The following is a 24,318-nucleotide window of genomic DNA, read 5'->3' as shown; positions in this document are numbered from 1 at the left end:
AAGGCAGATAGACGGAGATGGAGAGAGTGTGTGAGTGAGAGAGGGGAAGATAAAGTGAAGCTAAGCTGGGCTCCGAGGGCTGGCCAGTGATTAAGGGATGGGAGGGATGAACACCATCCACTGAGGGACTACTGTCTATCTGTGTGAGTCCATGTGAAAGCGGGGCTGAGGAAAAGCACAGAAACAAGAACCCACTGTCACGGTATCTTAGCAACCGTCTCTGTCTCCCAGGTGACAGGGACTGACATCACTTCCTGTTGGTGAGTGTGTTATGTGTGTGTACAATGTGTCCAAGTGTAAAAAAAAGAAATATGCACAAACTGATACATGCATGTTTCATGAACATATGGTGGTTGAGCAAATTTCACGTGTGTTTCTCTTACTGTGCACGGCCAGCTGACTCCGCAGCTTCAGCACCCTTGTCACCGTCAGGTACATGACAGGAAAGTGTTCGTTGATGTGCAGGATTTAACTTGCATGCATCCTGTGTGCAGAGAGGGCATGTTTCGAAAGCAGTCAGTGGGCATATATGTGGAGACTGTGCCATGTGCGCATGCGGTCAGCCTGACTGTATGTTATGCCAAGGGAAACATGGCCAACTGATACCATCTGGTAGGACTACTTGGCACAAGGGGACTCTCTATGGTTCCACGACATATTGGAGTAGTTAAAATTAACACTGTGACACTATTTGGCAGAAAAAAGACACTTAACTATCTATTATGCGTCTATTTCAGTCTCTCTCTCACCTTAAGGGTTCAAGCTGCATTCACACCGGGGGAGTCAGGAAATGTGGAGAATTTGGCTGGCCATCACAAGCGCAACATCATCGTATGCATGCATCAACAGCAGAACCACAACGATAAAAAACTTCTTCATTTCATCTATCCTCTTTAAGTTTATTTTATCTTCATAAACAACTATAAAAGGAAACTAACAGACAAAAGTAAAATCTCAATGAAAAAGGAAAATAATAACATTATTTCAGATTTCAATGATAAAATGTAAAACGTAGAGATTCCAGAAGAATAACATAATTGACTGTTTCCACTGGTTTGGCTTCATCCAGTGTGTTGCATGGATTAACGTGTTGTCTGTTTGACCATTTACATGAAAAACTAATGCTGGCATTGTCTGCCCCTAATTAAGTTCAGCTGCTCAGTCCTGTAAAAAAAAAGTACTCATGATTTGTTCTTTAATTATATTGAACATTTGTAGCAATAAAGCAACAGAGCAGATGTACGTGTCCAAATTGGCAAATGGCTGCCAAGATTCAACTAAAAAGCACATTGAGTCCATAACGCTCAGATCAGATAAGGTCCATGAGGATTTCATCCTCCATAACACTGGAGACTTGGGGCATCCCAGGTTGGGGTACAGCGCCTCTCTGACCTCCAGACATCAGGATCTGACCTGCACACAGGGTTGGTAGGTAAGAGGAGGGAGGAGAGAGAGAAAGACAAATTTAGAGGCACTCTCTTTACTTTTTCAGAATTAATACTGATGAAAAAAGTAAAATTTCAAAGTAGTATCGTATCGTGAAAACTAAGAGACACTAGACTCTAGTAATTGAAGTATTTTTAGGTGTTGCCTTCAATTAAACAAACACAGTACAATGATTTCTGGAGTTTAAAGGACTATTGCTACACACTGGTTTCTAAATCATACCATACTGTGTCAAGCATGTTTTTTATAACTCCTATGAAGCATCGGTTTACATTCATTTTGTTTGGAAAGTCAACTTAGAGACACAAATTTAATTGTTATTGGTAAACATCAAGGTACTTTACTGTTGTGTACAGTGATTTGAAATGTTTACGTCGTGCATGAATGCACCGCCTCAATGCTCAGACATCCGGGACTTCTTGTTGCAGAGAGCAGAGTAAAAAAGAGCTATAATACATTATTTAGTTTAGTTTATTTAGGCGATGCAGTGTGAATGACCTGTCAAAACACAAAGGGCACTCAATGACTGACAAGGGGTCTGGGAAAACCAATCTGCACTCCTACTGGTTGTAACTCATCTTCATTGCACCTTGTGTTTGTCTGAATGGGACCATGGTCTGGCTATCAAAAGAAAATGATTCTTTTAGCAATGGAAATCTTCAAAGTTTTGGTTTAAAATCAATAAATGCACCAGAAGTTCTGCAAACTTTTTCAATCAATGTGCACAAAAATAAAGTAAGTTTGACAAATATAAATTTGGACAGCATGCACACTGGGGTGGAATATCTAACTCAAGCAAGTCTCTGCAACTTGATTTTTGTTAGATACAGATGGCTGCACGTGAAACTGGAAAAAACACATTTAAAATTTGTAAAAAATAAATAAAAGTATGCTTTGGGAAATGGTCTGTAGTAAAGGCATGTGGTATTGTAAATGGGATAAAAAGAACTTAAACTAGAATTACTCTTTATGGTCTTTCTGTAGTTAACTTTGGATGCCAGCTGCTATAGTTAAAAAGGACATCTCCTATAACATTTTTTATTTTTGAATTTATACTCTTATGTAGATATCAACCTTACTACCCTTTCCAGACCAATATAATAACTCATTCCACCTTTGTGGGGGTGCCTGCTGACCTGCTAAGGGCTGCCTCCACTGGCCCTGCATTTGAGCCCCCCCTCCTGGTGCCGGATGGACCAACTGCTGGCCTAAACCCTGGTGAGACATCATGCCTGGCATGTGAGACACACCACCCTGCTGTGAAGACACAGAGACAGAAGAGCCACGTTAACCTCTGAAAAAACTCTTACAGATGAGCAGTTACAGTCACTTGATAACAGATGAGACATTCACTACAGGATGATTCACTCAGCCATTTGTTGCACTCTTACTGGCTGCTGTTGGCTGAGAAGAAGACTGCGAAGCTGTGGGTTGGCTCCTGGGTTTGAAAGGCGTAGAATGGGACCCTGGGGCGGGGGTTGTCCGCTCTGTACAACCTGGTTGGGAGGCGCACCGCTAACAGGCGGCTGTTGGTTGGCTGGTCCAGCTGCTCTCATTGACATCTAAAGGAAAGTTTAAGATGTCTTACACTGCACTACAGGTATGAACTTAAAAAACAACCAATCAAGATACCAAAATTTAAAATTCCTGTAGATTTTGGTTACTTGTAATCAACTTTTTCACACTTGTGGTAACTTCCATGTGTTTAATGACTGACTACAGGGTCAAAAAGTAAGTGGTTGTTCAATGTCAGAGAATTTTTAAAAGTGATTTTGATGTTTTACATGGCATTAATGCAGCCTTTGAGGATAAAAATAAAAGATAACAGTTTTACAGGCCTATCCTTACAGTTGGTCTTGTGTGCATTACCTTATGCTCAATGCAAACAGTTCCTATTCAATAAAATACACAAATGTATTCATGCATGTTAGCAATGAAATGTGTTGTTTCCCCCCCCCCTCATAGGCATGCTACAAGAGGAACATTCAACAGGGACCGGCAAAGTCAACACATGCTGATATGAAATATGCTGTCCAACAGCCTGATGCTGAGCAGTGGGATGGGAGTGACAGTGTCTGCTTTTGATTGTGTTTTCATACTTGTGTAACACAGGATTCCTATTTGTGACACAGAAATATATATATGCAAGATAAAAATAAGGACAGATAAATTGGACATTGTGTTGTACAAAATGTACACTTCTAATCTATGGGGTTCAACTTTTGCACAACAGAAAAAGATAAAACCAACAACTGATTGATAACATAATACTTTAGACCCTTCAAATATCAATTGAGTACCTGTGGACACCCTGAACAGATGTTGCTCGTATGTTAAAGGGCTACTGCAAGTCTCACCATGTTGTTCTGTCTCTGCTGCTCCTCCATCATAGAGACCTGACTAACAGGGGGCATGCCCACCACCACAGACTGGACATGGGACAGACCAGAGAGAAGGAGGTTTGGGGAGAATGGTGAAAGTGTGAAACAAAAAGGAGGACAGTGGGTTACCAATAAGGCATGCAGAAATCAGCAGGCACCAGGCCAGTAAAGGTGTCAACAACAGGCGGTGTGGGAGGAACTGGTGCACAGACACAGGCCGACATGCCACCAGAGAGTGGGTTAATTTACCTGCTGCTGGACGTTGCCATGGGAGACGGGAATGGGGCCAGGGGGTCTGTTGAGGAAATTCGGGTTGGGGGCAACCTGACCAGGCTGCATCGGACCTGCACCGCCCAACTGCTGCATAGAAGCAGCGAGAAGGTAAAACAGCAGTAAGTATATTTTTCCAACAGTGTCACATGGAACAAAAGAACATTTTATAACCTTTATTTATGGACTCTGCGAGCACACTCTTCTCCAGGACTGCTCTGCTTCACCTATATACTCACTAGCCTCTTAGAGTAGGCCAGTATGAAAACACACTTTGTCCTCTCGCTTCCTTGTGTTCAGGTTCAGGACTAAAGGTGGCTAACCGCTTTATGTAAGAGCACCACAACAGTCAAATTAGGGTATAGAATCAAGGTTAACCTTTTGAGACCCATATGGAACACCTTACTAGCTAATAAAAATCAGATTACACTGCAGAAACAAATCATGTTATTTTTCTGCTTGTCAGAAGACCAGTGTTTAATCTACCATTCTGTCTGCACTTGATTACAGTGATAGTTTATGCATGATTGCATGCCTCACTCCACCTTAACTCTGTATCCCAGTGCACTGCACATGAACTGTAAGAAAAGGTATGACGGTCCTATTTAGCCGACAGAAGGGAGCTGCACTGTATATTATTTATCTATAAAGCTACACTGTAAAAACAGCCAAACTAAATCTGCTCTCAGATCGCGCCTAAATCCAGTCATTATGATATTATATTACATATTTTAACTAAATCTATGCTGCATGTTCAAACAGAACTTTGAACTGGTTTTAAATACAATGCTCCTCACAAGCGGAATGAGTTACAAGGCGTTTTTCTAAAGCACTTTGAATGTAATAGTTTTTTCTTAATCTGTGATCACTGTTCTGTGTATGTAAATGTATGTATTTGTGTAAATGTGCCCATATTCATACTGTACTGATCTCATAAATTAATTAATACTGCTCTGGTACAGGTCACTGTAATTGTTTTTCCTCTTACTGGCCTCGTTTTGTGGAAATAATGTTATCTCAAGTTTAGCTGAGGCTAATATGAGATCAATAAATGAAATGGGTGTCTTAGTTAAAGTCTTTTTAGTACCAACTGCTCCGTTTTTCTGAACCATGGACCCACATCACTTACACATGACCCTTTCAATGCAAATGTAATATTTCATTATAAGATAGCCTGGAAAAATGTGAGCCTATCCTTATCCTGTCTTAAAAAGTCATACCTATTTTAAGAAGGTTGTTGTAGAATTCTACAATGTGGGATGTTTGAATATTTTTGTTTTGTCAAAATGAATCCATAATCTATATTTTCAGTCAACATATTTTCTGCATGTAATGGATGTTTACTGTGTTAACAACTTTGAGAGTGTTGGGCTGAAACCAAATATTCACTCTCTTTGTTCATGAGTGTGCAGATGGAAAGCAAAAACAAGCATGGATATGATGATACACCAGCGGAGATTTAGCTTCAAGCACCACCTGCTGAGGTGTTTGCTATTTTGAATTCCACGGTTTTAAACAAACTGAAGCTTGATGACTAAAGCCGTAAGCAAAGTCTGGAGTGAAAAAGTGTCATATACAATATCCATCCGGAATTAAAACGCAGAGTAAAGAGAAAGGAAGCAACCTGCTGCTGTTGCTTTCCCTGACAACGGATTCTGGAAACATACCTGTAAGGTAGGTTCTGATTAATTAGAAATATATTATAACACTTTAAACTCTGAACATACACCGACTTAATTTCACAGTAGTCTACTGTAAAGGAATCAGAGAAGACAGAAAAATTGCAATATGAGACTGATAACTGCTTAAAAAGCAAAATTTGAAACTGTCAGCAGTGCTCCGGAGTTTGCTGTGCTCTGCAGGTGCTGTGGTGGCTTGTGTGTTTCTACACTGAGTGAGAGACAAGGAGGAATGAAGGGTGTTTCATCTCTCCTCTAAGCACAAATTATTAACTACAGACTCAGGGAAAAAAAAAAAAAAAAAGAGTGTGATGGAAAAAAAACCCCACCTTCACTCATCTATCTTGCTGAATCTGAACAAATCATCCAGGGTTGCTCTAATGCACAGTGTGTTTTCTGACCAACAATAACAGCACAACACACACCTCTAGTTCTTTTGAGGGAGCTCAAAAAAAACAAGACAGAACAGCTGCCTCCTTCTCTATTCTTCCGTCTTTGATTTATCACCTGTCTTTAACCCAGTAACCTGTAAAGTCCTGGATCAGGATTTAGGACCTGCACCGCTTTTTATGGAGGAATATTCAATTTTGTCTTTCTGTAAACCGAACAAACTGCAGTCTCGTTCCCGAAGAATGCCACTCAAGGGCTTTGCACAGAGAAACCTTAACTACTGGTACAGATTGAAATTTTAATTATGTTAAGATTGCTGTAGCGCTACCCTATTAGCAATGCAGCACTGAATATGTGATGATACACAAGACGTAGGGGGAAAAAAAAATACTTCATTACAATTTCATGTCTTCTGCCTTCTCTAAATGCCCTGATGCTCATACACAGACGTCTTCAAGTTACATATATGGCTGACATGCTTTTGCAAAGACATAAAATTAGTAGGTTGAGCAAACAAGCACCATCACCGCTGATGAGAGCATACTGCGAGGAGAAATGTAATCTAACTCATGAAAACCTGACAACAGTCTTCATTTTTAAATGGAGACATGCTGCTTCTCTGTGACTGGATGCTGCATTGTTTCAGAGCTCTGCAGCATCCCTCGTCGCTGGATGCAATAAGCTGGAGTGGAGCACCGTGATGGAAAAGACGGCTAATCCAGAGGACACATTTTAAATCACCCTGTCTCCAGGGTTGAAGACGAGCAGAGACGGAAAGTGAAATTTCCATGTCATGTGAACAAGGCAGCAGTGTTTGTGACCTGTAATAAACCCAGCGACAAGAGCTTGTCTATCTTTACCAGAGTGGTTGGAAGAGGGGGTCTTGTCTCTAGATTTCCTTATCCTATTCTTAAAAGGTTCGCACACACCACTGCTACGCCATCACTCGTCCTACAGAGTGTCTCATGTAAAGTACAGACGTGCTGTGTTTCTAGCGGAATCTCACAACTTTCCATTAAATTACATTTATTCATTTAGCTGACGCTTTTATCCAAAGCGACTTACAATGGCTATATATATCAGAGGTAGCACACCTTTGAAGCAGCTAGGGGTTAAGTGGGGATATTGGTGGATGTGTCATAGTGGGGAATTGAACACAGGTCTCTCACACCAAAGGCATGTGTCTTATCCACTGCTCCATCACCAACCTAACTATATTTCATATTTTCAAATTATAGCAAAGATGACACTAGTGTGAAAAGACAGGTGTACTAGGACTAGGCTTGTAACTAACAATTACTTTCATTACTGATTGTATCTGCTGATTAGTGTTTGGTTTATAAATGTAAGAAAATTGTGAAAAAAGGCAATCACAGTTTTCCAGAAGCCAAAGTGACATTTTACATTTATTCATTTAGCTGACGCTTTTATCCAAAGTGACTTACAAATGCTATATATGTCAGAGATCGCACGTCTCTGGAGCAACTAGGGGTTAAGTGTCTTGCTCAGAGACAACATTTCCCACTAGCAGAGTATGGAAAGTGTCTCATACCTCAGTAAATGTGTAATTTCTTGTGTCTCACCATACTGATGCATTCATTATATTAATTAAAAACAATTACTAATGTAAGCTTTAAAATTGTTTTAGGTATTATTATTTGTCATCAAAGTAGAGTCATTGACCAAAAAACAATCATTATTAGGTATCTTAGATGTAGACTTTATGGCAATGGATTCATTCGATTGTACAGCTGTACCTAATAAAGTGGACAATTGAGTGCATAAAGAAAAAAACTGTAAAGCTCTAAATGCATATTAACACACTATGTTTACCATAAACAATAACGTGACACAGTAACACAGTGTTGAAGAGACAATGTTGGTGAGGATCCAACCAATTCAAAATAACATAAACGTAGTGCACCTTGCATTTCCCTCCCTTAAGCAAAGATAATGAGGTGGAGGTGCAACAGTCAGCTAATGTTGCAGTAAGACTTTAGCTAATGCTAGCCCCATTAGCCTTTACTACAGTGAGAGACGTTAGTGGCTGCAGTGAAGATACTGGGCTCGCTAAACGAAATGTCAATAACAATGCAACCTAATGCTGTAAACAATGCACCTCAATTCCCCGGTGCTTCTCTATAATGCCTCCTCATTATCACCTCCGTTTGGTCTCCCCACTCCACTCTGAAACCTTCCTCTCTTCCCACCAACTCCACTTCTTCCCCCTCATATTACCACTCACCGCTCTGTGCTGCTGGACCTGCTTGTGGTTGGTGATGACTTGCCGGATGCCATTGACAAAGCCGCTTTGGTCATTGGGGATGAGGCCCATGAATATTCTCTTCTTGGATGAGTAGAGCAGCATCAGCACCCGCACTTCACAGGGTGAAGTAGTGTGGGGGAAGTGGACGCAGCCGGCCTGTAGGGAGGGTCACAGGGAAGATCAAGACTTTGACTTGGGACTGTAATTATGGGATGGGCTCTGGCTTGGGGACATAACCTATCCCTGAGCTCCTTTGCCCAATCAAACATATCGGTTTTATAAATTGAATGTAAAATGGTATTAACTTAATTCATAGTGTGCTTTCCCTGGGCCGTAAATCAAATTCAGGCAGAGAGGCACACAGCTCAGCTGGACTGAGTACTATTAATGCGTCTGCTATTTCTCAATGGTATTACCTGATTAACAATGCACCACACTGACAAAAACCCCATTATTATGCTACCCTTCTGGAACATTAAACATTTTTTGTCTGATCTAATGGCAAAGCATGTTTAAAATGATATTATCTGGTTTGAAAGTGACTAACTGCGTGGCCTGGAACCCCCTCTAGAGTCTTAACCACAACACTGCAACACTGCTTCATGTTCGGTCCAACTCATGGAAAATGTATTGAGATATACTGAATGATGGAAAAGATTGGGGATATGGAGAGAACACATATTTTAGGGCTGAGGAAGAGGTAAAGTGCTTGAAAACTTACAAAACCACTGGCCATAATGCGGTACAGGCCTTTTAGCGACTCCACGTCTTTGTTGGTGAACAGAAACTGAACCATTCGAGAGTTTCTGAAGAGGTGACCTAACGTTGTCTACATGAAGAGCAAGAGAGGACTTAGTCAGGCATCATTCATAAACAAGTTGCTGCTGCAAACAACACTAAAACAAAAGCCCCAAAAAAAACGTCTCACCAGTAGCTGCTGTGGAATCAGCTGCATGATGAGCTTCTGTGGCCACTGGTCTGTGCTTCTGTTTAGAGACACAATGGCAGCGTTGAACTGTGCGCACGAAACAACCAACCCGTTCATAGTGTTTGATTGGCTACTCACAGATTTTCCCCTTGGTTAAGATGCACTTGACATGGCAGAGAACGCGTCAGTTTGGTGGCTGAATCCATAGACGATGCTTTAGGCTTCTGACAGGGATTAATACAGAGAGAAAGGAGGGACACAAAAAGAGAAGGAAAGTCTGAAAGTGAGCCTGAAGAACACCTGGATGAGCAAGTGGCAAATATTACTTTACAGTTGTCCTGTGGGATTTTAAGATCTTTAAAATACTGACCCTTTGATCAAACCAAAATAAGAAAACAAAGCTGTCAGAACCACCATACTTTCAATTCACACAGGTAAGTTATATTTTTTTCTAATAGTACAAGCACAAGGACAACAGAAAATGAAAGATAAATCCTGATTGTATTTATTAAGAAAATTCATGATGGCATGAAAAATATGTTTGCATATTGTTTTACTGAGCTTGTTCTGCATAAAAGGTTCCCTATGAAGTTTTAGACCTCTCATAGCACTCGCTCTTTTTCTATGTGCACAAGAAAACACATGCATGCACATATATGATACGCACATATGCTGCAATGTGCCAGCAAAGGCAGTGAAGAAGAAGAAGACATGAAGACAGAAACATGGATGTTGACAGGATATAAAATACTTTGCTAATGTTTTATGACAAACGAAATGCACAAACACGTTTGTTAAGACACGTTATACCGAATGCATTTTGGGGAGTAACACAAACACAAACATTTTGTTTGTGGAGAAAACTCCACAGGACCCCTTTGAGTTGATAGTGGACATGAGGCTCAGTCACTGCAAGGTAACAATAAAAACTACTGCTTTAAACACACTTAAATATGTAGATAATTCACATCTCTTTTATTTACTTTAAAAAAGGTAACAGCCGGATAAATGTTACCGAATCAACCTAAATTGGATTAAAAATTATTGTCTTTGTTGTCTTGTCTTAATTCACTGTGTACTTGTGCATGTGTGACAATAAAGCTATCTATCTATCTAACAATGCGTTCCATCTGCCTTACAGCCAGCAGTCCCAGAGAAAGCATACATCAATATGCTGGAAAGGAAACACCAGGTAACTTAGTTTTTATTCTTTCACAACTAATTAAAAAATGGACAAAAAAATGTGTTTCCTTTCCTTTTTTCTTGTAACTGCAGAGGCACTGTAGTGATGGGTAAATATCACACTCCTGGCGAGAGCTGTGTTCACATTCTACCAGGGCTTTCACATCAAAAGTGCAAATTTAACATTGCACAGATCAAACCCATTGTTTCTAATAGAGGGAGCAGCTGTGCTTGTGTGTTCAATAGGATTGACAGGAGGTGGAAGTTATGATGGGCACAGTTTTACTGTAGAAAGTAATGAAGGAAAGGTTCATTTTGTACTCTTCATTCCCAGAGTTAGTTACTGTAACTCTAGTCTCCAATCCTACCAGGATTTAAAACAGTAAAACAGCTTAAGAATGGCAGAATATTTCAGAGAAAAAACAGATAAATCAGAGAACTATTATTGTGATTGTTTACATTACGCTGTGGCCTAACAGCATCCTAGTAAGCTGCTTTGTAGGATTATGGCTGCTCTTTATTCTGCGCAATACCTCAGAAACTGCTGTTAGTATTGACTAAAGCATGTCCAATGAGAGAACTGGACTTCAGCAAGGGTGTGTGCTCAGTCACCTTTGTTGTTTGTCATATTCATGGGCAGGATACCAAGGTGCTGCTAAGGACTAGTGACATTTGAGTAGCATCTCTGCTATTTGTGGATAATGTCGTCCTTTTGGGGGTGTCTGACCGTGACATTGAATGTTCATCAGAGCTGTCTGGATGAGGAACAGCACCTGCAAATCTGACATCATGAATCTCTACAAGGAATAAGCTTGATTGCTCAGTAAAGGTGAAGGAGGTCCCGTGTGAGGAGGGTCAAGTAGTCTGATTTAGTAGTGGGTAGTCTCAGTCTATGTGACAATTAAGTTAAAATGAAGTTGAGGTTCAGCTAAGGATGCCTTCTAACCATCTCTTTTTGGAATGCGGGAAAGAACAACTGCTGGAGACACCTGGGAAGACCCATGATATGGGAGTAGTTGGAGATGTGGGCTGCCCTGTTCACCCTTTTGCTACTGTGACCCCAATCAGGACAAGCAATTTAAAAAAAAGGGTAGATGGATGGACTTTTAAAGACCTGCAGATAATCTGTTCCTTGACAAAATGTCAAGAATTAAAGAGAGAAAGAACAACTTTGTAAGTGCATCAATACAGCAATCCCACTGAGGAAACCGGCCAGCACTCTTCATCTTCAGGGGATCAATAAAGGATCGATGATCAATCAATCACATATTAGTCAGGCCTACTGTAGTCCCTGTGCTGTCCATTACACACATATTGTACTGTGCTCTCTCTGCAGGAAGATGTCTTATTTATTTCCAGGGCTTGCGAAAGCAGGAATGAAAGGGAGCCTAAAATGTGGACAATAACACAATCCTAATTTCTATCTACATCTACATTAAATTACTGGCAGAGTAAACGTTAGTTAATTCTTGCTGCTGACAAATTCAGCCATACAGAACACAACATATTGATAACACTTTACTCAGAGAAAGCCCCTGCCAAGTGTGTTGACATCCCTCTTGAGTTTTTGTCAACAACTATTTCTTCAAATGAGTTTTAGTATTTGTAGTGTAATTTCCTCAACAATACAGATTACTCTGAAGCAGATTAAAAGCAATGTTTTATGCTCCTAATCTGTCCAATCAGGTTGTTTGCAGCTATACATGCTTACAGACAAGACTTAAGAGTTTCCCGAGCTTCCCACTCTTATTCCTGTCCATTTAACTGATTTAAATAATTTTGATAAACAGAAGGGGGATGATGAGACTATAGTCAATAGCAGCGATTGATCCAAGTCTGTCCACCAAACACAACCACTTGAAGGCCTCATGATTGTCGCATAAAAGCCATTAACATCCATTTTCCTGGCTCAGCACTGCAACTGTAAACTAAATCGATTCAACCTTGAGCTAAACCAATAGCAGTGGGACAGTGAAATGATGTGCAATTAATCATTCTGTACAATAATCAATGTCAGGTGGTTATTAAGACTTACCACAGTGATAGGTCCTAGACAGTGGTGATGATCACAACTCCAGTTTTCAGGTAGTGCCGGTTTTTGTTCCAGTTGTCTAATACAGACTGATTTACAACTGGGATATCAGAAAATTATTTTCATTCTTGCTGAGAATTAGATCAATAACACTCTCAAATCTGTCCAGTAAATATAAAACTGGAAACAGCAGCCATTCAGCATAGCTTAGCTTATAGACTGGAAAAAGGGGGAACTTTGGTTTTGAATGTTTCTTAAACAAACAGGACATAACATGTTAATAATATGTGGGAACTTTAGAAGTGCTCATATGCAGATTTTGTTTCCTTTGGGCCAAATTAGGCTAGTCGTTTCTCCGTGTTTCCAGTCTTTATGAAAACCTAAGCTAACTGGCTGCTGGTTGTAGCCTGTTGTTTTTTATATAGACATGAGAGTGGTATGAATCTTCTCATCTAACTCTTCACAAGATAGTAAAATAAGTACATTTCCCCAAAACTAAAAACTATTCTTTCCTGACTTCTGTCTCCTGAAACTGGAGGACTGAAGTTAACCACTCTGCATCAAAATCAGATTTTGTACTGAGTATTACCTCTTGCCACTCGAGAACACCAGTCCATGCTACAATCTTATTGGCCACACCTTGCGGCTGTCCAAGTTGATTTGCGTTGCCTTGAGCAACAGATACACCAGGCTGTCAAGAAAACAGAAGAGGAGGGGGTTACATGTAGTGTGAAAGACCACACCAGAACCTTTTCTGGTCAGAAATATAACTGTACTTGTCAATTCAAAGGACTAAATCATTTTTTTTTTAAGTTTACAATATAAAACATGCAATTCTGTAGACCTGATTAAAGTGTAACGTCATTAAATATTAGATTTGGTTAATTTTAGACAATTTAATCTATATAAAGATTCACAAGTGTGCCGTACTACTAGAGAGAAAAATTAATGAAGGAACTGAAAAGAGAAAAAAACAACACTGACTGTACCCAACATGATTTTCTAGGGAAAAGGGAGCATTGTCTGGTTTTGATGTGATAGTACTAACATATAAAATTCATTTTTATATTAGGCCTCAGACAGTGTGTTATTCTGCAAACTCAGCTCTAGGCTGCTGGCACTACGGCATCACAGATTAAAGTCCTGGTTCTCTGATTTCTAACTTCAGAAGGACCACTTACATTTGAAAATATCAATATGATTTAAACATTGATAATGTTTACAAGGGGGCGAGAATAGCAAATCAACTCTTCAGCTGAGTGCTGTGAGTTATTTAAACTCTACAGAATGTTGCCTGTGAAGAACTTACAACAAGCATAATGAAATACAACTCGGTTAACAGCTAACAGCGTTAACAGCAAGGATTTCACATTAAAGGATCCAGTCACCAATAAGAGACAAGTTATCCAAAATGCCTTATACTGCAACAACCCATGTTTCCTAAAAGTTGTTGTTTTTGACAAATTAAAGTTGTTACTGGGAGTAGCTTTGATCACATTACATCAAAAGCAAAAATAAAACCTTTTCTGTCTTTTGGAGATTGTCTTACATGCTTTTATTACCTCACACTTAGACTACTGCAATTATCTTTATGTGTGAGTCAGTCAGTTTTCTCTAGCTCGCCTGCAGCTACTGTAGTACAAAACGCACTGGTACCAAGGAGAGAGATCATATCTACCGTGTACTAGCCTCCCTCCACTGGTTGCCAGTAAAATACAGATAATGCATTTTATTTCGTTGCATGGTTTGGCACAAACCTAGATCTCTGATCTTTTTGACCTATATTCTAAATCCAGACCGTCAGATCCTCTGATCAGTTACTCCGCATTATCAAACTACTACTACTACTATCAAAATCCAAAGGTGATCAAGCTTTCTCCATTGCTGCTCCCAGACTGTAGACCACGGTGCCCCTCACTCTCAGATCCACTTTTAAAGTTTTAGAGTCCTCTTAATTACAAATAAAATAAGGATTATTATTATTAATTAGTTTCAATTTGGTCTGGTACAATTATTTAGCCATTTATATTTGTTTTAATAATAATAATAATAATAATAATAATATTACTTTACATTTCACTATAAAGCCCTTTAAATGTGCTCTAGGAGTAAATTTGACTTGACGTGGTCATTGGTCAGGCAGTGCATAACATTGTTGTATACTCTGTGGTCGGTCAGATAATCACTCATCTTTTATCAGCAGACCACCGTTAAGAGTGTTTGTCTGACTCTGCAGGTAGTTCAATGTTGATGGTAGATAAATGATGCAGTTACCTATACTAGAGCACAGTAAATAAGTGAAAACCCCTTGTGTGGGATTAAAAAATATTTAAACTTTAATATGGTGTCAATTGATGGCTGTTGACAATATTTATGACAAGACAAGATGAATATGTGGAGAAAATTTAGTGTACTTTCAATTTACAGTGAAAGAGTTGAAAATAAACCTTGGTTGGAATTTTGAACTGTAACTATAGCGCCCCCTCAAGACAACTAGTAATTTTGCAACGTTAGAATGTAGTAAAGAGATGCCAGAGTTCAACAATAGGTCTTTTCCACTACAGGAATACATAATCCAAAGCTTCCTATAACCTGAAGTTCTGCCTTGTGCTTCTACTGTGTTTTACAAACCAGTATGTTTTGTTTTCTTGACAAGGCAGCAAAACATGCATGTTGGATATTCTGAATCAGAATTACCTGTAAAATCAGAATCACAAATACTTTATTGATCCCCGAGAGGAAATTCTGATATTGAAACACACTTCCTTGCAGTGCTTATCTAAACATATATTAGGGTTGGGCGATGTCTACATTGAAACATCGGGATGGACGATGACATCGAAGGCGCGAACGCGGGGTAGTGGTCATCTTATGTGCATGTGTTTACTCACACAGACTTAACTCGGTTAAAAACTTGGTAGCCTATGACGTTATAAGACACGGTTGATATTTTACAGGCACAGACCAGGTAAAGCAGCATTGAACACACAGGGTGCAGATGTTGGTTTTAGTTGTTGTTGATAGGCTGCGTTATAAACAAGCACAAAAAGCGTCTCACCTGCTGCCGTTATAACAGATTGCAGGTGGAAAAATATGGCAAAAAGGTGAGTTCTGTGTCTTTTACGCGACTTTATAGAACGTACTGCTGATGGAGAAAGTGGAGCAGACATGGGGGGCCAGCAGAGAGAGGCGGGGCAAGCCGGTGTGTTTACCTGAGGTGTAGGCTTCTTGTGTGTTTGTGTTTCTGACTGTGGGAATTCCAAGGAAGGTGTGAACCTGCTTTCACACGTCAATATTATGTGAACATTTTTAGATTTATTCTTTTGCCGGGGGGGCGGGGTTTTACAATCACAATACCTGCTCAACATCCTGATGTCTGACAGCCATCGCCGATGGACGAGTGTTAGATAAGAAAATTGGTTCCACTCTCATATGTTTCCATTAAATATGAAGCTAAATTTAGGAGATAGCTTAGCTTAGCACAAAGACTGGAAGCAGGCAGGGGGAAACAGCTAACCTGTCCCTCTCCAAAGGTAACAAAATGTGCTTACCGGCAGCTCTAAAGCTTACTAATTAACATGTTTTATCTTGTTGTTATTGTAATGTTATTGTACTACAAGAAACATTAGCATTATTTCTCCCAATTGCTTGTTCAGAGATTTACTATTATTTAATCTGTAAAGAAACCAAAGTGTAAAAAACAACAAATATGGTTTAACAGGGAGCACCAGACTATTTCTTAGCCAGGCACAGTGACTCTCCGCTAACATAACCCTCATAAAACCACAACTTGTTGTTTTTTATACTTTGGTTGTTAGGACTGTTCTAAGGTTTAAACAAACAAAATATATTGTGTTCATTTGTGAGCTTTAGAGGTACCCGTAGGTAGATATTGTTACCTTTGGACAAGCTAGCTGTTTCCCCCTGTTTCTAGTCTTTGTGCTAAGCTAAGCTAATCAGCTGCTGGCCTTATATATTTACTTAGCCGATACAACAGTGGCATCGATCTGCTCATCTAACTCTTGGCAAGAAAACACATAATAGACTTACCATGTTGGGTTGTGCTGAAGGCACTGTGGGTTGATTGGCCGTGGTTTGCTGCTGAGGCGGCACCTGTGTCTGCTGATTGGGTACAGGCTGTCCTGGGGGTGGGACTTGGGGATTGGGAGCAACTGGTTGCTGTGGCATCATGGGCTGTGTTGCTGTGGTGACTGTTGATATGCTGGGCTGACTGAGCTTCACCCCAGGGACTGATGGGATGGTTGGCTGACCAGAGAAGGGAGGACCTTGATTGCCCATTCCTGGGACTGGAGGAGGAAGAGGGAACACAACAAGAATAAGAACACACAAATTCATACATAGAACAGGGCCATTACTGACCAATGTGCAAAAACAATCTATTCTGATCGTAACACTTATTTTGATTACTTTTTACTAATCTAAAAGATCCAGTTATTATGCACTCTAGGAGAGAGCATCTAGTAAATATACCATCATGCGAAAATACAGCTTTACTGTAAAATGCATACAGTATTTTAGAGACACCGCAACTACTGTAAAAGCTCAGCTAACATAAATTGTTGACAAAGGCTCAGAGTCCACTGGTAACTCACAGCGACTCTTCTGGTTGTTGGCTGCATCCACCGCCATCTGTGCAGCCACCTGAGCAGGAGTCATTGGGGGCGTATTCTGTCAGCAAGCAGATTAAAGGAAGACAATGCTGGGTAAAACGTTTTAGGTAAGGAACATAAACACCACTGTCTGAAACTGAGCCAAAAGCAGGCGGCAGGAATGAGTCTCCAGGCAGCCTTGCACTATGTGGCTGCTTGCCCATTACCTGATAAGAGTTTGGGTTAATGGGTGGAGGGGGCTGTGAAGCTCCACCAAGAGGCTGACTGGCAGTCAGGGGCTGAGGAGGGAGCACAGGTTTGAGCGGCCCAGGTCCTCCACCTGAAGAAACTGGAGACAGACAGTGAGCGTAGAGTTTTTACACAGGTCTGAATTGTGTGAAAGTTTTAATATCTCCAGCAGCAATTAAGACAATGTGAAATTACCAACTAGAATCAAACAACCATATTAGAGAGGATGTTTTTATAGGAATCTGGCCAAAATGAAATAAAAATAAAACCAGACTGAAGCTTGGAGGAAAGTCTGCTGCTGGTAGAAGAGGAAACTCAGAGAAAACAGATAATAAAAAGGTAAATTTAGCAACTGAATGAAAAGAGCAGATAAAAAAAATAAAAAAAAAACATGCATGGAAAGAGATAACAACATTAATGCCAGCTTTACTCTCGTCTTTCACAGCTCTGACGAATATAAAAAATGTAGTGTAACATCCTATCAAAAGTGTGTCTGGAGATAAGAAGCTTACAAGAATGCAGCTGCTACAACTGGGGAACTACGTAACTAGACAGCACTATTCTACATGTTGCTACAAATAAATTATTCTTCATTATGAACAATGCTGTGTGTTTGCTTGCCTCCATCTCCATAATGTAAGTTAAGATTAATTATTATATACCTATATAAAACATAGGTCATACAGACAATTTGCACATTTTACCTTTAAGAGACCTGCATAATGTAAAAATTATTTAAGTCACGTAATGAGGGAAGTAATTTCTATTATTAAAGCTGCACAGATTGATTGTTTTGGCCACCACAAGCTGGAGATACAGTTTTACCATAGTATCTCCTAAAAAAGGTGTTATGGCTTAACTGCTGGCAAGCAGTTGTCTATTAACACAACCAGCGGACACAGAGCAACATTAGCTGTCATTTAGACAGGATGCAAGTCTAATAGATATTCCACTGTTAGCTGTGATTGGTTCTCCTCTCACTCCTGATAAAACTTTACATCTTTAGCTGGTAGACAATCAACTTTCTGCACTAGCTACTTGCTAACTTCATCTGATGTATGATGCTTAGCAAGTAGCATCCAGTAAAACCAAAGTTATTTGGGGCATTTTGATAGAGATTAGTAAAGACAGACTATGAGTGTTTTCACTACATACGATCTGGGTTCTGAAACGGCTAACAGCAGCTTAATGACAGGGTTTATCTTTAACGGCGTTAATGAAGGAATTAAACGCTTAACCTGTGAACCACAAAAAAAACCCCTGCTTACTGATACAAATTAACACTGGAGGCCATTACATTACATCATGCAATAAATAGTGCTAAAAATATCCTTACAGTCTGGTGCAATTGTCTTCAGAAGACATTTCAATTGATTTGGACAATCTGAGAGCAGAGGCCGCAACACAAACAAGGTGTAAAATTATGTTTCTCACCTTGAAGCGAGATGCCTCTGACAAGGACCATATGGAAGGGGTCCTGACTGTAGTCTGGATGGGGTTCAACCACTCCTCCTGCTGGAGACGCCCGCTCAAATAAAGCCCTTAGAGCGGGCAGTTTCCGCGGAGCCACCACAGAAAAGTGAATTCCTCTCTAAGAAATATGAAAATTAAATATATCTAATGTAACACATCCAATTTGCTTTTTACCAATTAAATAAATACAAATATCACTATTACTATCCCATTCATAGAATAAAGACACGATTAAGTTTGTCATACATGATTAAGTACCTAATGGAGACAATATCAGTGATAACTCACATCTCTAATGATTTTGACCAAGCTGTCTGCTGTGCAGCCGGTGTAGCTGACACTCTCCACAGCAGGAAGCAGGTATGGAGGAGAGTTACACAGCAGCACACACACCTTGTGGGTTTGACCTCTGGCAAAGATAGAAAGAGAGAAAGCTGAGATTTTCATCACTACTAGAATTACCCATTGAGTTGCTAACTTATTGAGAATGGATTTTCTTTCAAAATTGGAGGATATTTCCACAGACTTTAATACAGTGAAAGTTTACTGGATCCAGATTATGAAGGGCTCAAAGGAACTACAGGTAAAGACTTCAGCATTGGCTTCATCACTCATTTCTGGTGGTTGCCAGATACAGAAGCCAAAGTGTAGTCTGTATATCTGTTTACAGCTGCTTCAATTGAGACACTCAATGTGCGTATGTTTTCTTGCTCTTAGTAGGTCAACATCAAACAGTAGGAAAACCTCTCACTGACCCACTAGTTTGCCCTCATCAAGAAAAAATTACAACAATTTTGTCCATTAACCAGGTTCTGTTACTCTGCTCACTTTAATGACTTTTTAATAACCAAACAGGACATAGGTACAAGGCAACAGATTGCTTAGTAATGATCCCTCCATTGGTAGGCAGCGACTGTAAATGTGTAAACTATTCCAAGGAATCAGTGTGCAGTAGGGATGGGGATCGTTAATTTTTATTGATATTGATTCCCTTATTGAGACTGCTTAATGATCCGATTCTTTATAGATACCACTATCGTTACTTTACTATTATTTGGTGATGGTTATTTGGTAAGACCAGACCCAATGGGCATGAGGTAGACCTGCAAGGTATGTGGTAAATATTCAATGTGCGATAACACTGTTATATATTGAGATGACATATGACTTGTGATAAACAAACATATATTCAAGTGTGCATATTAGCTGCCTGGTTAGGATTAGAATTTAATATTTTAAATACAGCTAAATGTTGTTTCTAGAGGAGCAACATTGATGTTTGCAACAGCGACGTCACTATATATAAACTCAATATTTGACATCACAATAGTGAGTGACGAGTGAAAGAATAAAAAACTCAGTCTGTATCAGACCTTCCTCCTCTTCCAGTGTTAAACGTATTGAGTCTCATCAATAAAGCACTGGCCAACACATGCAGCTGCAGCAGCAGCATGTGTTGGAGAGACATGCACAAAAAGAGACATGCACAAAAAGAGACATGCACAAAAAGAGAAATGTTTAATTTAATGTGTTAATATGGAAAGATAACAATTTAAGGAGCTTTAAATTAGGTATTTACTGCATCTTATCTTATCAGTTGTTAAACCGTGCAAAACGAGGAAACAAGGCACACAAATTTTCCAATATAGGGATCCCTTCTAGACACAAACGCAGTGTGTGTGTGCATGTGCTTCTTAACTGTGTAGCCTAAGGGACAATCACAACCCAACAGCCTGCACTGGGGCCCGTTGTTACTACCTTACGTCGTTGATTAACCCTATCTACATGTTTACCTTACAGACAGGTGTATTGATAAAGTATTGTCTTTTTACTCGCTAAGGTATTATTGCACGTACTTATAGTAACGAGAGTAGCTGTCGGCAACTTGATTAGTGTGGAGCTAACTTAAGCCTCACCGTCTCCACCGCGACGTCTCTCTCTGCTGGCTCTGTGTATGTATGTATGTATGTATGTATGTATGTAGGAGCCCAGTGTATGTCTGCAGCCTGATGATAACAGTCCCATGCCCGTTTAATACCACGTTTCGGTGCTATCATTAGAAACACTAGTTTTCCTATCCATCGCGTTTCAAGATAAATCAGATTTAACGCTTGAGATATAACATTACAGACCCGCTAGTCTCAATAGTAGTATTGATAAGCTCGGACCTTATTGATTTTCGGGTTTTGAGAAATGTTGGAACCAGGTCCTTTTAGAACCAGGTCTTGATCCCCATCCCTAGAGAGCATTGTGAAACTAAAAGACTGCCTTACATTTGCTCCCTCATCTTCTTAAAATCATCAAAGAGCTGCAAAGCCACAGAGAGCCCCTCTGCAATTAGACTACAACTTTCTGCTCCACCTCCCATGAACCTGTGATGATAAAAACAGGGTAACATTAAATATTTGTTAAATCATACTGTCCCATTTTCCCTGCTATGTAAAATTTGGCAATATGAAACCCTAAAAATGTCAACTTTGGATCAACTTACTGGATACTGTCGATCCACGAGACAAACTCAAAGGCAGAGCTGGTTGGTGCGTGACACTGGACATATGACTCAGGTGCACAGTCCACTGTGTTGAACACCACAAGACCGTACTGTGTTCCTCCATACTAGAAGATTAAAAGAAACACATAACTATATTAGCAAAATTAACAAATGCATTTCCAAGTAATTATCTCTTGAAACCACCGATAAAGAATGTAAAGTGAAATAATAAGAAAATAAGGGGGGAACACTCACATCTCCACCAAAATCTGTTTCTGCAGGGGGTCCGCCATTGAAATATCTACGGTAAATAAAATAAAACAGGCATTTAGACATGCCTATATGAAAAATAAAGGAATGACTTAGCAAAGGAGGAGTGTCTTAGTGTCCTTACTCAATAGCTGGGAGTATGTAATTTTTCCTTAGAGATTCAAAGTAAGGTCCAAGGTTTGCTGTCCCTTCGATGACAAACACCACATCAGCCACCTGGTTGGCCCCAGGCTTTGGTGACGGCTCCATGAGTGTCGAACCTGCCACCATTCAATTTTTTTCAAGTCTAAATGAGAGACCTCCACGGAAGAGCAGAAAATATATTATTAGTGTGTTTTAACTGGATGAATTTTTCCAAGAAACAAAGGATTCAGAAACTTTACCAGCATTTCAACGGGATGAACGTCTGAAGTTTTTAACTGCAGTATAAAGTAACAGATGAGCAGCACTACTTAAAAAATCATCCCAATACTCAAAACTAAAATTTGTAGGTACCATTCTCTAGAATAAGATAAAGACACAAGTCGTAATCCGTTCTTGCTTTTGTTCCTTGCAGAACTTTTTACTTAACACAATTCACCGGTTTGCAAGATAGATAATTAACCACTATAAAAGCTTTATTAAAATAAGCACTGTTTTGTGCTTTCAAGTTCTGCTGAACCTGAGTGTGAGGAGTTACTGTGCACTGGGGCTGGCCTGCCTAACGAGGTAATATTATCGCACTGCTAAAACAAAATAAAATATTATTTCCTCATTTCATAGCCCCGAGGTCTGTACTACGAAGGGAGGGGAAGGCATGAAAACGAAAGCTGGCTGCACATCTAAAACACCTGAACTGCAGCTTCAGCTTTTCATGAAGTGTTAGCTAACGCTGGGCAGTCAGTGTGCGACTGAAGCTAACACAGTGAAAATAACCTTAACTAGCCGGCCGTCAAATAAATAGAAATTAATGTAGACTGACCTGGTTATAGACGGCTGCCAGTCCACTTGTGGGATCACTTAAACACAAATATAACATAAAATCAGCCTGAATTAGCGCTGACTACACAGCATTGCTAGCATAACCATTTGTTGTAGTTTTGACGGAAGTGACACATCGACCCGCCCACAAACTGTGACGTAACGGCCTTCTTCTTCGTCTTTTCTTCTTGTACAGACAAGACGCTCCTGGGTTGAGTGCTGCCTCCCACAGTTCAAACCTTGGTACTCAAGGTGGATTTTCAGCACACATCTATGATCCAAGCACTGAAAAAAATTCTTACAATCCAACCAATTTATTTTCATGTCGCAAGAAAGGCAAGGCAAGCTCATTTGTTTATAGCACCTTTTAATACCAAGGCAATTCAAAGTGCATACCTGAGATATACAAAACACATTAGGACCATAGCTGTCATTTACACTGGGGACGGTGGGGACATGTGCCACCACTATTTGAAATGGCTGATTTTGTTCCCACCTCTTTTTAAAGCATGATTTGTTTAAAAATGTTCTGAAATATAGCTTGCAGTTAAATACTAAATGAAAATGTCTTTAGAAAAGTTTATTTGCAATTTAAGAAAATATGCAGTGCAATTAAAATATAGAGGAAACGAATTAGCATTTTCCAAAAAGAATAACAACAAAAACAGAACAAGTTACTGATTATGAAATGACCCAAATATCTGCATGCCCCAATCAGTAACTTAAACAACTTCTTTACGCAGTTTCTTTTTGGAAAAGTTTTCCGTTCTCTCCCTTTGAAAATGACAAAAGCGGAGGGAAGATTTAATCATGCCTACATATGTGTTGCCTCAGCAGGGATGATATTACATGAGAAAAGTTGATCTACAGGAGAAACAGATCTGAAAACTGCACTGCATTATATTCTCTCTCTTCTCTTAAATGTCACCTGCTACCTGAATTTTGTGTTTCCTTTTATAGAAATAAAAACATTTCCACCATAAATTGATGCAGAAACTTTCACCGTCCACCGCTTATCCTGCATACAGGGTCGCGGGGGGCTGGAACCAATCCCAGCTGACAATGGGTGAAATCCATCCAATCGCAGGGCCACACATAGACAAACAACCAGTCACACTCACACCTAAGGACAATTTAGGGTCACCAATCAATCAATTTAGGGTCACCGCATGTGGGAGGAAGCCAGAGCACCCGGGAGAGAACCCACGCAGACACAGGGAGAACGTGCAAACTCCACACAGAAAGGCCGGGACGAACCCGGGACCTTCTTGCTGTGACGAACCCGGGACCTTCTTGCTGTGAGTTAACAGTGCTATCCACTGGGCCACTGTGCTGCCCATGTGTCCATAAGATCAAATAACGTAATCATGATCCCACAGGCATCCAGGAATTGAGCAAAACTAAACAAGTTATCGGGGGGTGGCGGGTTAAGCTCAGCTTTGTCTTAGGGAAGACCCACAGTCTCAGACTTTGAAAACCCCTACATTATGTTACATTAAGACAATGTAAAAAAGGAAACAAAGGGCAACATAGATAGCATTTTAAAGGGCCAAATAAAATAGAAGATACAAATTTGATTAAACTTTATATACAGGGGCAAAAGTTGTTACCTCACTCTTTGCAAGTGCTCCACCAGTGACATTAGTCATGAGAAAGGTAATCTGTTATCATATCTGTCTCAAATCCATCTA

The 24,318-nt window shown here is 39.9% G+C and overlaps 1 protein-coding gene across 6 annotated transcripts; it reads right to left on the bottom strand.

The window, feature by feature from the left end:
- Nucleotides 1-874: 874 nt before the first annotated feature.
- med25 (mediator complex subunit 25) lies at nt 875-22,780 on the bottom strand. Of its 6 annotated transcripts, none has more exons than XM_038706383.1 (20): nt 22,629-22,780; nt 21,792-21,966; nt 21,653-21,698; nt 21,398-21,522; nt 21,180-21,278; nt 19,195-19,315; nt 18,868-19,024; nt 17,412-17,533; nt 17,188-17,263; nt 16,625-16,881; nt 13,164-13,265; nt 9,499-9,584; nt 9,361-9,418; nt 9,154-9,261; nt 8,412-8,588; nt 4,077-4,187; nt 3,804-3,875; nt 2,838-3,008; nt 2,583-2,703; nt 875-1,413 (listed from the first exon to the last, which is right to left on the bottom strand). In XM_038706383.1, exons 2-20 carry the CDS (start codon nt 21,935-21,937, stop codon nt 1,310-1,312), a joined length of 2,259 nt encoding a protein of 752 aa, XP_038562311.1. In that variant the 5' UTR covers nt 21,938-21,966; nt 22,629-22,780; the 3' UTR covers nt 875-1,309. The 6 variants fall into 6 exon arrangements, with proteins under 6 accessions (XP_038562311.1, XP_038562328.1, XP_038562335.1 ...); XM_038706400.1 differs by having other exon boundaries at nt 4,077-4,184; XM_038706407.1 differs by having other exon boundaries at nt 9,499-9,581.
- Between the last annotated feature and the right edge of the window lie 1,538 nt (nt 22,781-24,318).

This window comes from Micropterus salmoides, unplaced genomic scaffold, assembly GCF_014851395.1.
Source record: "Micropterus salmoides isolate LMB-PRFRI ecotype aquatic unplaced genomic scaffold, ASM1485139v1 Ms_hic_scaffold_10, whole genome shotgun sequence".
In the NCBI taxonomy this organism is placed as follows: Eukaryota; Metazoa; Chordata; class Actinopteri; order Centrarchiformes; family Centrarchidae; genus Micropterus; species Micropterus salmoides.
This window is presented reverse-complemented; position numbering and strand designations above follow the sequence as displayed.